The sequence below is a fragment of the Plutella xylostella genome, chromosome 21 (assembly GCF_932276165.1).
Source record: "Plutella xylostella chromosome 21, ilPluXylo3.1, whole genome shotgun sequence".
Lineage (NCBI taxonomy): Eukaryota > Metazoa > Arthropoda > Insecta > Lepidoptera > Plutellidae > Plutella > Plutella xylostella.
In genome coordinates, this window is record NC_064001.1 from 2,594,862 (window position 1) to 2,612,718 (window position 17,857).

General features: G+C 38.5%; 4 protein-coding genes across 7 annotated transcripts in view; 1 reads left to right on the top strand and 3 right to left on the bottom strand.

Annotated features, from left to right (window-relative positions):
- The window catches only part of LOC105393902 (sodium channel protein para), a 79,412-nt gene extending 75,573 nt beyond the window's left edge, over window positions 1-3,839 (bottom strand). The window contains exon 1 of one of the 2 annotated variants that reach the window (XM_048628692.1): window positions 3,529-3,839. The gene's annotated coding sequence lies outside the window, so the exon portion shown is untranslated. Of the gene's footprint in view, window positions 1-3,255; window positions 3,367-3,528 lie in introns of those variants that run through there. The other variant, XM_048628691.1, reaches the window with a different exon arrangement.
- Window positions 3,840-4,553: 714 nt separating this feature from the next.
- Window positions 4,554-8,103, bottom strand: LOC119693238 (probable phosphomevalonate kinase). 2 transcript variants are annotated; one of them, XM_048628725.1, is made up of 4 exons: window positions 7,882-8,103; window positions 7,443-7,639; window positions 6,763-7,048; window positions 4,554-5,323 (listed from the first exon to the last, which is right to left on the bottom strand). In XM_048628725.1, exons 1-3 carry the CDS (start codon window positions 7,959-7,961, stop codon window positions 6,765-6,767), a joined length of 561 nt encoding a protein of 186 aa, XP_048484682.1. In that variant the 5' UTR covers window positions 7,962-8,103; the 3' UTR covers window positions 4,554-5,323; window positions 6,763-6,764. The 2 variants fall into 2 exon arrangements, with proteins under 2 accessions (XP_048484682.1, XP_037972019.2); XM_038116091.2 differs by lacking the exon at window positions 4,554-5,323 and having other exon boundaries at window positions 6,642-7,048.
- A 313-nt stretch (window positions 8,104-8,416) lies between these two features.
- LOC119693223 (ubiquitin-like protein 7) lies at window positions 8,417-13,934 on the top strand. Of its 2 annotated transcripts, XM_038116053.2 has the most exons (8): window positions 8,422-8,689; window positions 8,824-9,038; window positions 9,280-9,514; window positions 9,759-9,883; window positions 10,813-10,930; window positions 11,906-12,034; window positions 12,756-12,875; window positions 13,776-13,934. In XM_038116053.2, the coding sequence occupies exons 1-8, from the start codon at window positions 8,539-8,541 to the stop codon at window positions 13,829-13,831; spliced, it is 1,149 nt and encodes a 382-aa protein (XP_037971981.2). In that variant the 5' UTR covers window positions 8,422-8,538; the 3' UTR covers window positions 13,832-13,934. The 2 variants fall into 2 exon arrangements, with proteins under 2 accessions (XP_037971982.2, XP_037971981.2); XM_038116054.2 differs by lacking the exon at window positions 11,906-12,034 and having other exon boundaries at window positions 8,417-8,689.
- A 99-nt stretch (window positions 13,935-14,033) lies between these two features.
- LOC119693156 lies at window positions 14,034-17,850 on the bottom strand. Its single transcript, XM_038115766.2, has 3 exons — window positions 17,615-17,850; window positions 17,387-17,530; window positions 14,034-16,593 (listed from the first exon to the last, which is right to left on the bottom strand). Exons 2-3 carry the CDS (start codon window positions 17,518-17,520, stop codon window positions 14,853-14,855), a joined length of 1,875 nt encoding a protein of 624 aa, XP_037971694.2. The 5' UTR covers window positions 17,521-17,530; window positions 17,615-17,850; the 3' UTR covers window positions 14,034-14,852.
- Between the last annotated feature and the right edge of the window lie 7 nt (window positions 17,851-17,857).

Sequence of the window (17,857 nt, forward strand, 5' to 3'; positions counted from 1 at the left end):
ATAGATACATAGGTAATGCAAGACCTCCATTTGAAAAGTGTCTTGCGATTTATTTCTTCCAACCTCCTAACTATCTAAATGAATATACTTAGATTATAAAACAGAATGACGGATAGTAAAACCGTCTTCCATCTCAAGTCGATTAGTACACAAATACCGGTTGAATGGGCGTTAATTGTGGAAGATATAAAAGTGAATTGAAATTCCTTCGGACGCTCCGTCTTCAGCACCTCTGCTCGCGGGCTGATTAATTAATTTGATTCGTTTCGACCTTCATTCAAGAGGCTCAATGCTCAGTGAGCTATTATAAAGCGTGTGTTATTTTACTCTGTTATGGTGATCTACCGTTTTATAATTGAAATTATGGGCCACATTTGTAAGCCTGACAACGATAACCTACTGATAAAAATCCATTCTGTAGAAGTAGTGGTAAATTTCATATATTTCTGAGAGCCGTGGTGGCCTTACGGATAAGGTATCGACTTTCATTCGTGAGATTCGATCGAACGTTATCGGAAAATATCGTGAGGATATAGATTTAGTAATCAACCCAAAGACCTTAAGAAAATATTAACAAAGGTTCCATGCGAGAAAGCCAGGTGGTACCAACATCCCCACAGATAATATAATAAAAGTAGCAACGTCGTGATATATAGTAAGTTGGATCTACTCGTTTAATACAAAAACATTTATAAAATTGCGTAGGTCGTTGTTTACAACCTACTGCGATACACATATAGAAACCAACACACATTGAACTAGGTACCTACTTTCTACCAACGCAATTGTACTAACTAGTGGATTTAACTAATGCCACTACTAATGGCGGTTTTGACCTAGATACCAATAATAACTGGTTTTGTTCACACATCACCACGCGACCGCGTTTTTACATCAATTTATCAAATTAGTTGTACCTACCTACCTAATTTATTCCGAAAAACTATGTCTACTGGGCAATTTTTTCTAATAACGTACGCAGTATGCTTTTAGTATTTGTCTGTACATATACATTTTATTTAAGTATGGCACCTACCTACCTATCTTTAAAATAGTTGTATTTATAGAGCAGTCAGAATTAGGTACATCATCTCAGCATGTTTTCACCTTTCCCGAAACTTCAAAAGTACCTATAAATAGGTAGGTACATAATACTCACTTGCAATGTGAAACTAAACCGTAATGCAACAAATGAAAACGATATCTAGACATTCCGATTGTGTTCTTGTATTATTAACCCCCGACGGAAATAGAGGGGAGTTATAAGTTTAACGTGTCTATGTATCTGTGCATGTTTGTCTATCTAAGGTAGCATAGCTCCCAAACGGCTGAACGAATTTTCATTTTGTTTTTTTAAAGTCGTAGGTAATGTTACCCCGAATGTTCTTAGCTATATTTTATCAAAATCAGCTTAGCTTTTCAAAATTTATACGACTTTCGGTTTAGAAATCGGGAGTTTTCAACGTTGGTTTGGTTATTTTATGTATGATCTTAGAAGGTATACGTACTATTATACTTATGGTATGTATTGAGAATTTTTTGGCCTTGAAGAGTTCCATTCTTTTGAGTCTACTGAAATATTCAATTTGCCCAACCCAATAAGCTGTTTGCGTTTCCGTGGAAGCCATTATATCACTGGTCGTTATGCAATCAGTCATGATTCATATTGATTCTATTCTAAGCCCCTGTTTCACAATGTCTGGTTAGTCGCTACCTGTCGGATAAAATACATGCTGTCACTGTCTAAAAAATAATAACAGAGAGTGACAGCATGTATTTTACCCGTCAGGTAGCCACTAACCAGACATTGTGAAACAGACCCTTAGTCGTTTTATTTACACAAAGACAATTTTAAGTAAAGTTATAAGAAATACGAAACTATTTCTTTTAACACCCACCTACTATTGCATGAAGTATTATTATAGTAACTAAGAAGTTTAATTTAAAAAAATGATTAGAACATTGGTATATTAAACATATCTTCAACTCGTTCATCTTACGCCTGTGACGGGCCAAAACAGTACTTTTTCTTTTAATACAGTTAGAATCTAGGCTGTTTAATCTATGGTTGAATACTTATCTAATTTGTTGACTGTACAAGTCGCACTTAAACTAAGTACAATGCACAATAGCTAGAAACTTAAATAATAACTTATCAACCCCCGGGGCAAAAGTTGTAGTTAAGTTAATGAAGGTTTCTCTTAGAAATTTCAAGGATAAATAAGACTAAGACTAGATAGAACATAGTAGGTAAACCGTCTATGCTGATTGTGGATTGTGGGTCTTATTACAATGTCGTAGAGGCTGCAGTTAAAAGGAAAGAAAGGGCGTCTGAAACCTGTGTACGCGGACAAAGTATACGTTAAAGTTTTATAACTCGTTAAAACAAAGACTGTGTTGAGTTGTGATTTTAAAGAATAGTTGGTAAATATTATGTTCTTATTAGATTTAGTTGCGTTCATTATAATGTATTTGGATAATATTATGTGATTTAATAATACCTATATGAATATAATTAGTTTTATGTCAACTTAAAAAGCAAAATTGAATAAGAACCCTTTTATTTGCTACGAAACCCGTAGCCGTAGCTCGTAGCCCGTAGCGCTACGAGCTTTGCGCGTAGCACTGTCGTAGCCGACGTTCGCCCTTGAATGATGCGTTACAATTTTATTAAGTTCTCCCTAAAGGTGAACACCAGACATGTTTATGTGCTTACCTAATGCTACATGTTACCTAATATTATGTAGGGGTATGTAGCGTAACATGTTTATCGTTTTAAAGGTGTAAAGTAAGGTAAGCTCGCTCTAACTACACAGAAATGAAACATATTGAAAAAATATACAGTCTAGTTCTAGAATCTAACATTTATAGCATTCGAGAAGCATATGGGAGTGTATTTAACTAATGTAACGGAAGAGGTTATGTTATCCTGTGAATGGGGCATGAAATAGGCCCTTTTACGTAACGTACGGCCCGGGGCTGACCTAACCTCCGTTGTTGTTGCCGTGGAGCCTCTAACCTCTTTGTTGCGGGCAGGCCAGCGCCGGGCAGCGGCCGGGACTACTGCACTATGACAAACGAGGTGGGAGCGAGTGTGAAATCGATACGAAAACAATAGTAAGTGTGGGTCCTTGGCGGTGGGTCGGCGTGCGGCGTCGCGGCGGCGGTCACGCGACGTCGCCCGCGCCGAGCGTCAATTATTCAGGCGCTGCGGAGCCGCCGCCTAGCACAAAGCACAGAGGATGCACTTCAAACCTTGTCGCTCGCAGCGGGCGGGAGGCGCGGGGCGCGTGGCGCGCGGGGTCGCGCGTTACGTAAAGAGCGCGGCGCGCGAGGGGCGCGGCGTGCGCTCGGGCGGGCTCGCGCGGAGTGCCGTCGCGTTATGCAACCGCGCCCGCCGCCGCCGCCGCCGTATCGAGCGCGACGCGCGCACTCCGCGCCCGCACTCGGCCCGCGGCGCCCGCCCGGCCGGCCGGGCCCACTGCGGAGCCCCAATGTTGACAACCTGTCTTGACCCAAATTACTCACCGACTTGTTTACTCCAGGGACACCCCGCTTTAACGCTTCAGATATATCCAGCAGCCGATCACACACGATGTTCCTTCTGCGATTGTCCTATGTTTCGTTTTCTGGTTGACGTGGGAACCCTACGTCTAAGTATCTTCACCGGCTCACGTCACTCCTAACTACTTATATTAAGTATATTTAGGTTGGTCGGTACCGAAGTAGAGCCACATAAAGGCAGTCTGTCGTCTCAGGCGGGAGTTCGATAACTTCAAGGAACTTTGAGTGGTTAATAGTGAGCTACAGCCCACAGTCGCCACCTAGCGGGCGCGCGCGGCGACAGTTCGGCTGATACTGTGGTAGGTTCGGACCGAATTCCTTCAGCGGAAACCTTCAATGAAATTAAGCTCATTGACGATGGGGATTGAGGACATCTCCCGTGAAGTTAGTCGCAGTGTTGCGCGGGGCTCTGAATCGAAATATAACTTACACAACAATTATGTATACTGTATGTAGTTAGCAGTTGTCATAATTTGAGATGTGGGTGTCACCGGGCTTACAGTAACAGTTACAGTATAGGTACTTACCATACATAAGTAGTAGGTACATATGTATAAGTAACGTGTGTATGTGTAGGTGTTTACCTAAGTGTACTCAGAAAAGCTATACAGCTATCACGTAGGTATATTCCGCCGCCGTTTAAGTTTGGGACTAAGAATGCGCCAACCAGACTATGGTAAAAAGGCAGCGCTCGTTTTAAATCGGTCACGCCACGAGTAGCTATGCTATTAATGCAAGTACTTATAAAGAGTACTGACCAACGTTACGGACTGTAATGTAACATTCCCATCGAGCTTGTTAAGCAACGCTGTGTTCTAAAAGCGCATCGTTGCTCACTAGCACTAATTTCCTCGTATTACTACGTACCTACTGACTGCATGAATGCTCGCTGTGTAACATGTTACATTACACCTCGTAACGTTGGTCAGTACCCAGCTTAATGATAATATCGAATGTTGAGGGAGATATTAAGTGAAAAACAGAGTGGATTACGATTTATACTTCATATAATTCATAAATTCAAATAAATATACAAAACCATAATATAATAAACCAACCATACATCTAGTTAGTTCTTACATGTAATAAACTAAAATACCATTCGGTAGAAAATAAATAATTTTATCTAAGTACTTACATCTAAATTGCGTTTAAAACGATACAATCAGAGATATACAATACATGGAATAAATAAAAATACAAATCCCCTTTTTGTCACAATGTTTTCTATTACTGTGATACAACATAAGGTTGGGTTCCCACACATAAACACGATAATTATGACGTGGCGTCATGCCACTCTCTCGCACTCTCCCATTAAACAGATGCAAGTGTAAACGACACGTTTTTACGACGCGACGTCGTATCGTGTTTATGTGTAGGAGCCCTAAAGCCCCTTCTCCCACTACGCGACTCAACCCTTGGTCGCATTTCACGAGTCAACGACGCGTCGAAGGCCCGTTTTTATAGGCGATCATGGGTTCGTCGCTTGAGAGTCGCGTAATGGGAGAAGGGGCTAACTCATTTGGTAAATAAGGAGCGTCAACATTATACTAAGTCTATTTATACTTGTATAAAACACTCACTCATTCAAGACACTATTTCACTCAATTCAAAATATACATAGTCATAATTATGTACTTTTAAAATAAATGCATAATATTTATATTAATACTCAGATTCTTGAATCTGTAATGGTTAGGATTTCAATAAATTTCCAAAAACATACTTTTTTATTTATTATATTAATCTATTATACCAGTGTTTTTCAACCTTTTTCATGACGCGACCCCCCTGGTATAAAAAAATATTTCGCGACCCCCTTGACCCTTTCGGTTTTTTATCATGTATGTATGTGTATGTTACAGTATTCCCAATATTTATTCCATACGACGTATTTATGGTCTCCATAATTAGGATTCGAAGTAGTACATACTTATCGGATTTAACATACATATCACATTATTATACTCGGATAAGTGTGGCCATGTACATAGGAACGTACGACTAATGCTATTGCGACCCGGAATTTCTTTATCAAATTTCTTTTTGACTTTTTTGAGCATTTAAATAGGTATCTTGAATAAAAGTTTTCAAGGATGAATTGAAAATAAAAAGACCCAATACCTGGCTTTACAAAAAAATAAATACTTGTGGTCGTCGTCTTTGAACCAGGCAGGAAGGAAGTAATCTTAATCCTCTGACTGACGGAAAACCTCATTTCTGATACGATTTATCAGAGAAACCCCAAGCATAGCTCTCTCCATAGCACGCTGAGCGAGACTTTAAATCGGTGGTCTAATCATACCGTCAATGCCCACGTCTCTGCACCATACGTCGTCACTGCCAGGACGCACTGGTTGAAATATTTGGTCTTCAGGCTCTGAGGGATGGCCAAGGAGAATATGTGGTGACGAAGTTTTCCGAATGCAGGCCAATTAACCCAGTTGGATGCGCCTTGCAGCCTCCTTGTCGAAGTTGCTTCTGCCTAGCCGAATAGTCTGCCCGAGGTAGACATATTCTTGCACAACTTCGATTGTTGCCTCACCAACGATCACCGGCTCCAGTTCGATGTGAGCATTGTACAAGACTTTCGTCTTGTCCAAATTTATACCATTGGGAAGCTGCATTTAGGCCACTCCCATCATCCAGCTGAGTTCCTGCAGAGATTCTGCCATAATAACGATGTCGTCCGCGAAGCAGAGAGGTGTGACATGTACTCGACATTTATACATTTGCCATTTCCATTGTCCAGCGGCATCGTACAGACTCGTCAATTCCTCTATATAGCGCTTAGCGCCAGTCGATTTGAAATCTCTGCAACGCTTCCAAAATTGCCCATGTCTCGATGGAGTTGAAGGCGTTTTCATAGTCCACAAAGGCTAGATACAAAGGTGATTATACTCTTTGGTCTTCTGTGTAATCTGCCTTACTGTGTAGATGTGGTCTATTGTACTAAAACAGACCCATGATGAGATAATTTAATTAATAAAAAACAAGATCAGCCTTTGCATTTAAGAAAAATTTAAGTAAAAGTATTTTTAAAGTAAGAGTCTTTATTAATAAATTAATACTAATGGTCTTTATTCTTTTTTTACTAAAGTTCCCAGTTTTTTTGCCCTTTGGCGACCCCCCTACAGAAGCTTCGCGACCCCCCAGGGGGTCGCGACCCACAGGTTGAAAAACACTGTATTATACTATCATAAATGAGACAATAGTCCTAATATACTCCCTAACTGCTCTTCTAACTGCTGTCTTCCTTTACCATTATTAATAACCAGATCCCAGTCAGTATAGTCATCCAAGTCACATTCAGAAGTAACATCATCCACTCCTGATGTGAATTGAAAACCTCTTTTCTTTCTTGTCTCTAGGTCTGCAGATATCCTGATGCTTCTTATAAGGTCTCCATAGTTTTCCTTGAACCATAAGATGTCTGTTTTTCTTCTTATATCACTTACTATCCATATGGGTTTGTCTGCAGCTGTGGGTAAAGATGTAAATAAGTATAACAGGCTTTAATTGTAATATATGTTGATATGGATATTGGAAAGAGATGTTATGAGGGTCTCTAAAGATTGTATGGAATGTTGCATGTAAGTTAGGGGATATTTTGGGTCAGCATACAGTGTTATGTTTGTCTGAATGAATATACTTTTAATACCTAACCACAACTTTATTAACATTATGTTTTAAAATTACTTTAACTATTTTGGGTATGCTATAAGGGCTACTGAATTGTATTGTGTTGGCAAAAAAGTTTTTCCAATCTGTTCTTAGTCAATCCATCTTTTTGAATATTTTAATGTAAAAAATAGAACTAGTGTTTGTAATGCTCCACAGTTATCATAAATTATCTATGAATAAGAATACATTACCATTTTGACAGGCAACTCTACAAAAGCACCCATAATCTTGGTCTCTCATCTCGTCGCTCCACTTGATCATCTCAATACGGTACAGCTCCTTGTACTCTCCGTCGCTCAGCAGCTCGTTGAGATTCAAGTTCTTCTCCTTGGCCCAGTGGCTCTTTATTGGTTGAGATATTTTTATTACTTCACATCTATCGCTCAATCTGAAAAAAATTGCAATAAACAAATAAATTATAACTTACAATATGCCAAAGTTGAGGAATCCTGTAGAATGATTTCCAAAAATATGAATCAAGACTAGGTTTTTACTATTTATTAGTTATGAATTTCAAAATATTGTTAATTGCCAAAGTAATAATGAATAACATACAGTTTGGGTCGCTATGGATTTTCCAGTTGATGCGGGGATCAGTAAATAATAATAGAATTCATCTAAAACACTTACAGCTTCTTTAAATTATCGGTTAAATAATCTTTCCCACTTTTTCTTTTACCACTAAAAAGTAGTATAATTCTCGGAGGCATTTCTGTTATGATGAAGTTATTTGTGTTTGTTATTAGGACATCAATACAAATAGGTAGGAAAGCTATAATTTGGAAAAGTTTAAGCCCAAAATATCACAACACAACACGGCAAACACCAAGAAGCCAACAACACAACAAACAGTCACAGACAATATAGAATATGTCAACGCAACGTGCTGTCAACTGTCGTGCATGCCCGATTGAAACTGGCGAAGTGTTTAGTCCAGTGACTGACCCGCATTATATTTACTATTATAACGGCCGCGGCAGCGCGCTCATTGTGTTGGGATTTAGGTTGGAATTTATTTTATACTCAGTGGCAAATAGAGTGTTTTTTTCTTCAACATGCAGCCATATTAGCAGAAAATAATACTTGACCGATTGCAGCCAGGCTCAGAATAATCGGTCTAGCCAGTGATAACAAAATTTATGTGTCTGTGAGCCAATCCAGCTGATTTTGAGTGACTGATCTGATGACAAGCATATTTCGATATTTTCGTTAAATTGAGTGTTTGTGTTTTGTAATATTGTTTGGGACTTCGCGATTTATTATTTGTGGCCATACATTTGAATAAACATGGATGGACAGACTTGCATATTTTTGGGCATCAAAGTGAAGCCTGGCCCAATCGAACGCCATAAGATCGACAACCTCACTTTAGACAGTACAGTAGAATCTCTGAGGGCTGAAGCTGAAAAGAAGAGCAGCCTACCATCTTCGTCATTAGGTATGTAACTGTAATTGAAATCAATAAATGTATATCTATATGTACATAAAAGTTAACATTGTCACGCTCACCCTTGCCCTATACAATGTAGCTAAAATATCATGTTCGTTTATGCCAATATTACTCAATTTCAGAGCTAATCCACCATGGCAAGATACTGAAGGACGCAGCAACACTGCAAGACAGTGGAGTGAAGAGCGGGGAGATGGTCCATGTTGTGAAGAAGAAGACACAGCCGGTGCCGACGGAACCCAAGACATATACTGATGCTGAGCTGCAGCAGATTGTGACTGCTATGAGGACCTTTGGGTGCACACCTAATGCACCCGGCTGGACTAGAGCCATGCAGGTAGGTGGAGTATGATGATGTTTGGATTATATTGGTGGGTTTTATAAGATAGACTACTATCAGAAACAAGAGCCAACACTAGAAAAAGTTTAGACGGAAATAATTATTATTCTTAGTTAACTTCGACACAGATGTTCTTCATCTTTGATTAAAGGTCACCAGTTAATGTCTTTTAGCTGTAACTAAGTTGGCATTGTTGGACTCTACTTACATTTAATATTATTAAATCAATCCACCACAGATGCTGAATGATGACTCAACAATGTCAGAGATAATAGAGGCAGTGCCATCACTCGGTGAAGACTGCACCACTCTGTCCATTCTCCACGAGGTGGAGTTGTTAGCTGCACTGGGGGCCAGCGTACATACTATGAGGCGAGGGGCGGAAGCTAGACCTGACCTGCCGGCTGCCTTGAGGCATTTGACCAGACTGGTCCGGTCGAGGTCCAGTAATGCTGCCTCTACTAGTGAACCTGGTATGTTAGCCTCTGGATTTATGTTTAAAGATTTGTCTATATATACAAATTTGCTTTTGCCACATTAACAATATCAAGAAGGCTAGATAGTTCTTACAGATTCTAATTGTGTATGGAATGGATTTCTTCTATAGGTATTACAATATGGTTTTCTCAAATCTAACAACTTTAAGAATTACTGAGTATTTTTTAGATGCATTATACATGGAACTATTTTTCACAACTCTTTATAAAACAATTCCAGCGCCTACATCAGGCTTTGCATACTCACTAGAGGCGCTATCGGAGGATGAGGACGCTGACGACGAGGACGCGGAGGACGGGGAGAGGAGCACCATCACGCAGGAGCAACTAGCTGCTGCACTGCAGGTAACAGGAGATACATCATCATAATCAACCAATAATTTATTTATTTATATAAGGAACACCAGTAGTTAACACAACAGACATAACAGTAAGTTTAAACCATTAAAGTCGTAAGCATGATACACAATAATCATCCACTGATGAATGTAGGCCTCTCCCAAGGAGTGCCACAATACTCGACTAGACTAAGGTCGTCGGTCCAGCAGCGCCCCACCCTGCGTATGTCTGTTCGTGGTCTCCACTTTATGTAATCATAATATACAATTATACATGGAGGAGGTTTATGTCAAGCAGTAATTTATGGTTGGTGATGAATGTGATGATGTTTACCGTCATAATGTACAGGCTACCTCTTTATAAATAAGTTGGTATGGGTACGATGCATTTGTAAAATATTGAATATGTAAATAAATAATGCATTTTGCTGTCATCTCATCCAGCGTAATCATAGTAATTGTATAGATAAGTGTGAAGTAAATATTATGAATGAGCGTCTGCTTCAGAGTAGGTGTGTGCTGGTGTGATTGATGTGATAAGAATTACCCACTATCTAGAGCAAACTGTCTTTACAATACCTACACATAATTTGCAAATGTACGTCTGTAACTGTAATTCTGTAATACCTACTGCTTCCTAACGTCGCTGTTACGGCTAATGAGAGGTATGATAACTGGGAGCAGCAGTTCACACCTAACATTACCCGTAATCCGTAACATATACTTAATACAGGTAAAAGAAGTGAAAAATAAATAAATATGTACCTATCTATATGTAAACTATGGCTAGTAGACATTGCTTTTTGGCAATAAGTCCGCCTTTGTACCTATGTTTCCAAAAACTTTTGTGCAAGATTTGTTTTATGTGTGCAATAAAAATGTATATAATAATCTATATAAATAAATAAATGTACACCTGTCTGTCTGTACACCCAGGCGGCAACAGAAGCGGTATCCTCAACCAGCGGCGGGCGCGGCGCGGCGCAGGACAGTCTGCTGCGCCTGCTGCAGGCCGCGGGGGAGGGCCGGTCCACCGCCGCCGCCGCCTCCTCTAGTGAGTATACACTGTATATACTGATGTTATGCACTTTTTTTTATATAATTGTGGTGTGTATTGTGCCAGCAAAATGTTTTTGACTCAGCATGAGCTGTACAGAAATGTATATGCTGGTAATAAAATATTGAGTATGTCGTGTTTCAGTGTGTTTTGAATGCTTCATAAATAAGCTGAACGAGCAATGAAAAGGACATAGCACCAAATTACGCCTAAACTGAAAGGCCAGCTCAATTTCGCCGTCTGCAGTATTGAAGAATAAGCAACTTAAAACGTAACTAAATGATGTCGGCCTTTTGTGGGGTAGAACTTTTTCATTGCTCGCAAGTGTATAATAGTTAAGTGTACATAATTATGTTAGTTTAGTTTTTTCTTTCTTTTCCTAAAGTGTAATTTATTAATAATTACATAGTAACAATCGGCTGACCACATTACAGTTAATAGTGAATGTCAATAAACTATAATTACTTATCATCAGACTGTATAACAACTATTAAACACTCATCAGCGTATGATAAAAGTAAGATAAATCATTTAAACACGTGCCAGTTAGATAACTTAATTACTCTTGCTGTTATTAAATCAAGTTTGTTATTGTTATGTAATTAAATATTGATGCACACATTAATTATACCAGTCGCCAACCAAGGATTGGTTACTTACCACTTTGAAAAAACTTTAGGTACAATATCACCTTACGAAATCATAGTTAGTAGATAACATTGAAGTGTACACAGAAAGTAAAATAACATTTATATAGGTACCTAATAACCATTAGATAGCTGTCTTAGTTTTCTACTAGTTGACCCTATTTTAACTCCTTACCTACTGGAGCAATCAATGCTGATTATAATCATTCTTTCCCTGTTCATAAGAAAAATAACTCAAAACAATATCTACCTACTTATCCATATTTCATTGTTACCTGTAAATATCTAATGTCATTAATACCTAACCTATCACATCACCATCTAGCCGCCTCCCCGTCACCGTCGTCAGCTCGTCAGACCATCACGCCGGAGATGTTCAGCGAGGCCATCTCCGAGGCCATCACCCGCAGCGCGCGCCCCGCCGCCGGCACGCCCATGGAGCAGAGCACTGCAGGTATGATGATGATGGTGCTTCAAGGTGGTAGATATCGCTATACAGTGTCGACTCAAGTCGATAGCGTAATTCGATAGACGTTTGTATGACATCTTGATCAGCGGCCCTGTAGGACGTTAGAAACGAAAAAAACGCATACAAATTCCAGTTAATAGAATAAAATAGGGAGGAGGGGCTATCGAATTACTATCGACTAAAGTCAATGTTCGTGATGAGCACACTGTAATGAGATAGTTACCTGGTAGTTATACTGAAGAGGTAGTTATTGCAGGTATGATACTTCGCGGTGGTCTGGTAGATTAGATAGAAGTAATAAAACCGTCTTATACTGTAGGGGCAGGTATGCCAATACGTTTTGATATAACGAAACGAAAGTGAATCCATAGATAGTGCAATGCTATCGGCAAACTGGTTTCTCTATTCATTTCTGACGTTTGATCGTATCTGCAGATTTAATACGTTGAAATTGAAAGAGTTGGCAGGAATAGAACAATAGCTGTCCATTTCATCTAGGCACGACATCTATATCGACTTAGATAAACGTGTTTATGCACGATCCACCAGTGATATAGCCGTGTTTATTGTGAATCACCAAATAGTGGCGTTTATCTACGGACTGTTATCCTGTGTGTCCAGCAGTAGATGATTACAGGCTGATGATAATGTTTTAATAGGTGCAATAGGACAACAATGAAATTATTAACAATGTTTTCCTTCCCAGCGTCATCATCGCAGAGTCCGTCCGCCACGGCCGAGGGCTACTTCGAGCAGCTGCAACACATGCACGAGATGGGTCTGTTGGACGACGCTCTCAATGTGCGCGCACTGCTGATATGCTCCGGTGAGTTACACCCTCATTACACCTACCGAGTAGATTGGCGCGACAGTACCTATCCTCGGCCAATGAAATTAGTGCTCGGCCGAGGATGCTTTCTCGCCACCCATCACGTCCCCATGGCCTAAACCCTTCCTTCATTGGAAGGAGACCAGTGCTATAGCAGTGGGGACGTGATGGGTCATGATGAGTTGCAGTTGGAATGGTTACGGATAGTGAGACTGGTAGATCCTTATAACCCTGATTATTACTATTAGTCAATAATTTATGTCTTTATTTATAATTTTATGTGTTAAGTTAAAAGGTAAACTATTATAACTAGTATAGCCAGTGTACGTGTGTTTTAGTGTTTAATGTTCTTACAGACTTTTGTTATGTATCCTTTTGTATATCTGTGAAAACTATTAATTGGCTTTTTGTTGTCTAATTGTACTGATTTAGCTGTAAGTTTTCCTAATAAAGTAAAATAAATAAATAAATTACACCTACCGAGTAGAGTGGCCAAGACAGTATCCTCGGCCGAGCACTCTTTTGATTGCTAGCCATGCCATTGCGAAATTATCGTGTCGCAAAGTCAAATCGTACTTCGTAGCAATTTTATAGGAAGTCATATAAAATTTTAACGTTCCGCATTCTATGCTAATTTTTACTTTATGATCATGGAAGTAGATCAATAAAGTAATTTTGAGTCATTACCAGTTTGGTCACTGTTCTTGCCTATTTCAGTAACATTAATTATCAAAACAGCTATGATTGTGCAGCCAGTATACTAATTAATGTAATTTATGATTATTTTCTAAGGTCATATTTAAATTAACTCAGGGTCATTCGAAGACATTCCATATAACGGACAATATATTTTAGTACATTTGCATACATTTTTTAACACTGTTTTATTGTTTACAGGTGACGTAAATGCAGCTATCAACCTAGTGTTTAGTGGTGCTATCGGTGATGATTAAATACTATTATTATAATTTATATATTGATAAATCTATGTAGGTATCCGTATCCTATGATTGTATCTAAAAGCCTACTAAGATTAATAAATCCGTATTGGTAATATTGATTTGTTTGTTTTGCACGTTATGCCATAAGTACCTACGGGTTTTTTATATTATTTCCTTACATACATTGGGTTTTAAATTAAATGATACTCCAATATAATGATAATCGTATGTTTATTAATACTTAAAATTTTCGGATAAAAATAACATTAAACTAAATAAAATATCACTGGGTTGCGAGAATCCATAAAAGGCGAGTGAAATATAATCTTAAACGTTTTTAAGTAGCATGGAAATAAATGACAAATATTTCAATTTGTCTATTCGCTAATCCTAACATTAATAGCAAAGATAAAATGTATTTATTAAATTTACACAATGAGCTGAACAAGATATTTTAAATATCGTTAGCCGATTAATTTTAAAGCTTCTACAATAGTGAAATAAAAATCCCAAGACTGGGATTATTTCCTATAATTTACCTTTGGTTCATTAGGTACACGTTAATTTCAAGTAAGTATTTATTGCCAAAACAGCTGCCTGTATATTTTAGAAATCCGGTGGTATAAAAATATATTTAACATCACAAAAGCAAAATGTCAATAGAAAAATAGTGCCATACTTCTGTATGATGAATATAAAAGTTTTGTGAATTTACCGAATACATAGAGAAGCTAAAGTAATCAAGAGTGCTTACAGGGCGACGCACTTACCTTTAAAATGCAATGGAATGCCAAAGGTTCCTAAATACCTTTCGGTAAACATCGATAAATATTTCCAATAACACGAACGTTGATTCTAACATGAAAATAGCATCTTATTAGCAAATATTATTATAAAGATTGAACTTTGAAAGCACCGAACATAGGTGCAAGGTGCAAGAACGTATCTACAGTTTCAATACTGTCCTAATTCCTACAGAACCAGCTAATACTTTCTTAATCACATTAATTACACAAAATACCTCCCCGTCTGCTTACTGCTTCGTTTTAAAATTCATTCGCGTGTGTGTTTTCTTAGCGGTGCCGTCAGTTTTCACCCTGCACTGTTCACGTTTCTGCATTCGTTTGAAGTACCAAGCGGCGGCGTTGGGTGTGTTGTTGCCAAACAACTCCTGCTCCAATTTCTTTCGAGCTTGAGACCTGATAGACGCGCGCTTCTCAAACCAATCCAGACTCTTCTCATTAGCTTTGTCATTCTTCGACGTCTTAACTTCTTTTCCGTGTTTACCTTCTTTTCCATGCCCCTTTTCGCCTTTCTCTGGTTTGACATCGTCTGTTTTTTCATTATTTGGATTGTTCTCTATCTTGCGCTTTTTTGCGGCAACTTCAGAGTCTACTGATTTTGCCTGGTTTTCTGATTCGGCAAACTGCTCTATGTAGTTTACTCTTTCAAAATCTCGGCTAGGTTCATTTTTGTCTGGGTTTTTGAGGACAAAGGCATTGGGGTCTTGGGAGGAGCTGACAGAGAAATCGTCATAGTCCTTCATGTAGCCTCCCTTCATTTCCCACTGCTCATATTTATTCTTCCTCTTCTGTTTCTTCATGGACTTCTGGCGGTCACTTTTCTTCCTGTCGAGTTTGAACTTGTGCCCTACATACCTGTCGTCTTTCCCTAGGTCATCATCGCTAAATGATTGCTCAGACAAATTATCTTCCACTTTATTGGCCTTCTTCTTTCTGTATTTATCTAGCTTGTGGATTCCAGATATTTGACCAATGTCTCTCTTGACCCTCTCTACTTCTGGGTCATACTTGATAGACTTGAGGGAATCTGCATAGGAGACTTTCTTCTGGTCTTCCATGGCTTGCTGGAGCTCTTCTTCAGTTGACTGTTTCTGGAAGTTAGCAAAAGTCATGGGACCAATAAACTTTGCTTTTAGGGGCTTTCCATCCTTTGTAGTCTTGTTTTCTTTAGTTAACTTGACTGTTCGTATTCTGTTTTTCAGTCTCTTGATGGCTGTCTGTTCAAATTTTAACCTCCTATTCACTTCATCATCTAGTAAACTTTTGTTTTGCTTGTACACATTTCGTAGTTTCGTAATGTCCCTTATGAACTCTTTCTCGAAGTCGGGTTCAACCAAGTGGTCTTCAAGTGCTTTGTCTGTACTGCTGTTGTCACCATCAACACACTTGGTATGTTGTTCAACATTTTTATTGCTCAGAGATTCTTCAAAAACTTTCTTGCACCTAAGATGCTTAGGTGACAGTTTCTGAGACTCTGGTTTCTTCATGTGCATGTTGTTCATCATTGTAAGTTCTTTCAGTTTGCTTCTCAGATATGCATTTTCTTCTTGTAGCTTGTAAAGGTTGCTGAGTATCTTATTGATGGACTGTGCACTTTGTGTAGAGCAATCATCTTTGATGCCCCATATGTGTCCAATGGCCACTCCGGCTGCTGTGATGATGCTGCCCAAGACTATTATGTTCAGGACAGTGCTGATTCTTTTGTTTTTCCTGTGCACATAGATCTTCATCTTGCCATTTGGGTCACCAAGGAAGTCTTCCACAGATTCACGGATACATTCTTTAGCATTATCACATAAATGGCCACGTTGCAGAATATAATCAGGAATGTCTGTCTCTGTAGGATGCTCTGGATGTTCATGTGGATGGTCTTCATAGTAAAGGTGTTCAATAGGAGTGTGTGATTCGGGTTCACTGTCAGTTATGATGGAGATGCCGTCAGTGTCTTCATCAACATTATCTGTCTCTTCTCTGAAACAAACAATAACAATTTTCAATAAACTTAGTTTTTGCACAATTGCATCATTTCATGTGTAAATTTGTAATGTCCCTGTAATGTATTAAGTATTAGATAAGCGTGACAAGACAAGATGACAACCTACTAGATAACAAACTATAACTGGGTCAAGTTCAGTCATTACTTTTTATTTTACTATTTGGAAGCAAAATGTATTCCATAGCAGGTTTTAACATAAAGACAAAGACTTCATTTATTGTACAAAACATTGGCACACTTCCAATAAAGTAAGCTTTACTTGTTTGTACATATGAAGTTTATTTATCCAATTTTAGCATACACTTTCAGATTATTTGTATAGATGTAGGCCATGGGGACAATGAACTGGCCATATCAAACTGGTTTTAATTAATGCAAATATATGAAAGTAGAACTTTTCCCGATCAAATAGAATTAAATACATGCATTAAATAAGTACTGTTTTGATTCAGTAATTGACCAGGAAATAACTAAATAATACATTAAAATGTAACCAATGATGTTCTAATATGAAAGGAGAAAGATAGGTACAGCAAACCCATACTAAAGTTGAAATATGCAATAGAAGTTTACTAATCTTGTAGTAAATTTACATAATATACTTTTTTCATCATTTCAGCTAGAAAATGGAATGTCTTTTTGAGTTGTTTCATGAGCATATGGCCAATCTATGTAGCTTAAAAATTGCATGCCACTGAATGTAATCAAACATAATACATTTAAACCATCAAGTAGAACTAAAAGTATTTAAAATGCTATTCTACATACACTGGGCGTCTAGAGGGGCTGTCGGGGGTGTCGGGCACTTCTGGGGCATCTTCTGCGTATTGCGGACTGTGGTCCAACATGGTCCAGCTGTCCCCTGAATCAGAGTCACTGTGCTCCAAGTGAGGGCCGTCCATTATTTCAGATCTATAAAAAAAAAGGTCCTTCGTCATATAAAAATATTTTGCAAGGAGGTGCGAAAAATACCACGCAAAGATTTAATTAACTTACCTCAGTGCAATATACGCAACAAAAATATTTGAAACCTAAACAATGTTTAACTAGGTCCGGGTACACTGTAATTTAGTTTCGAAATATTGTTTTCAGGGACATTTTGTATTTTTTTTGTTTTTGAAAGATTTTGCAATGTCAGACACAAAAGCGATCTTGTTTTGTTTTCCGAAACACAGCCAAACACCACAAACAAGCAAAACAAACGTCAGCTGACCGAACGAAGAACCGCAAGTGCGCGAA